The following is a 1,494-nucleotide window of genomic DNA, read 5'->3' on the forward strand; positions in this document are numbered from 1 at the left end:
ATGGCTGCTCCACCCAACTTTGAGGAAGGAGAATCAACCTACAGACCTCCCAGATTCAATGATCAGTACTATGGTTGGTGGAAGATCTGCATGCATGATTTTATGATGGCAGAAGACTCATTACTATGGGATATCATTTGTGATGATCCATATGTCCCCATGAAGAAGCTTGAAGAAACAGGACCAATGGTGTCGAAAGGTAGAAAAAAGTACAACGACATTGACAGAAAAGCTGTAGAAAAGAACTATCGTGCCAAGAAAATCTTGATGTGTGGCATAGGACCTGATGAGTACAACAGAGTCTCAGCTTGTGACACTGCCAAAGAAATATGGGAAGTGTTTCAAACAGCACACGAAGGAACTACTCAGGTCAAACAGTCCAAGATCGACATGCTCACCTCGGAATATGAGCTCTTTAGGATGAAGGATGAAGAGTCTATACAAGATATGCACACAAGATTCACCTCCATCATAAATGATCTTTATTCACTTGGAGATGTCATTCCCAGAAACAAGCTTGTAAGGAAAATCCTCAGTGTTCTACCAGGTTCTTAGGAAAGTAAGGTAAATATCATCACTGAAGCTAAAGATCTACAAACTCTGACCATGGATGAGTTGATTGGTAATATAAAGACATACAATATGAAAAGAAAGAAAGACAGTGAAAGAAGAGAGCCTAAGATGGAAAAGAACCTGGTACTCAAAGCTGAAAGCAGTGACTCGAGTGATGAAGATAGCGACATGGCCTATCTTACTAAGAGATTTCAAAAGATGGTTCAAAGAAATGTTGGTATACCAAAGTGGGGCAGTTAAAGTAAAGCAAGGAACAATGATCTCTATCACAGATGTGGAAACTTAGGGTATTTCATCAAAGACTGCCCACTTGCGAAATAGGAGCAATACAAGCAAAATCCTGACAAAGCAGCAAAAAGGAACCTGGTTCCAGACAAATGATTCAATTGAAAAAGTGCTGCTAACAATATTGTTAAGTAGGCTCTTGCTGTTTGGGGATACTCCTCTAGTGAATCCGAAAGAGAACCAAATGCAGAAAACAGTTCCATGATGGCAGTGGAAACTAAAGCAATGAAGTATGATTCACTGTTCGCACTGATGGCTCAGTCTGATGATGATGAAGAAGATGAAGACGATGAGGTAAACTTCAAGGATGTTCAGAGAAATCTGAAATCCTACTCTTCTAAGAAGCTAAGGCCGTTAGCTAATGTCCTAATTGATGCCTATTATAGCCTTGTTAATGATAAGGAGATCCTGACCATAGAATTAGGAGAGGCCAAACAATCTATAGATGATCTGGTGGTATGTGTAATAGACCTAAATGAGACCATAGCTAATCTGGAAAAAGAAAAGGAAGCCTTGAATGAAAGAATAACTAGTGTGGAAAATGAGAGAGACGACCTGATGGTAGTAGTTGTTGATCTAAAAGAAACAATAGAAGGTCTTAGCAATGAGAAACACTCTTTAGGAGGAAAAATTGCA

The 1,494-nt window shown here is 39.4% G+C and overlaps 1 protein-coding gene across 1 annotated transcript; it reads left to right on the forward strand.

The window, feature by feature from the left end:
• LOC138873703 (uncharacterized) lies at positions 1 to 555 on the forward strand. Its single transcript, XM_070152180.1, has one exon. It carries the CDS (start codon positions 1 to 3, stop codon positions 553 to 555), a length of 555 nt encoding a protein of 184 aa, XP_070008281.1.
• Positions 556 to 1,494: the final 939 nt, after the last annotated feature.

The sequence above is a fragment of the Nicotiana sylvestris genome, chromosome 7 (assembly GCF_000393655.2).
Source record: "Nicotiana sylvestris chromosome 7, ASM39365v2, whole genome shotgun sequence".
Taxonomy (NCBI): domain Eukaryota; kingdom Viridiplantae; phylum Streptophyta; class Magnoliopsida; order Solanales; family Solanaceae; genus Nicotiana; species Nicotiana sylvestris.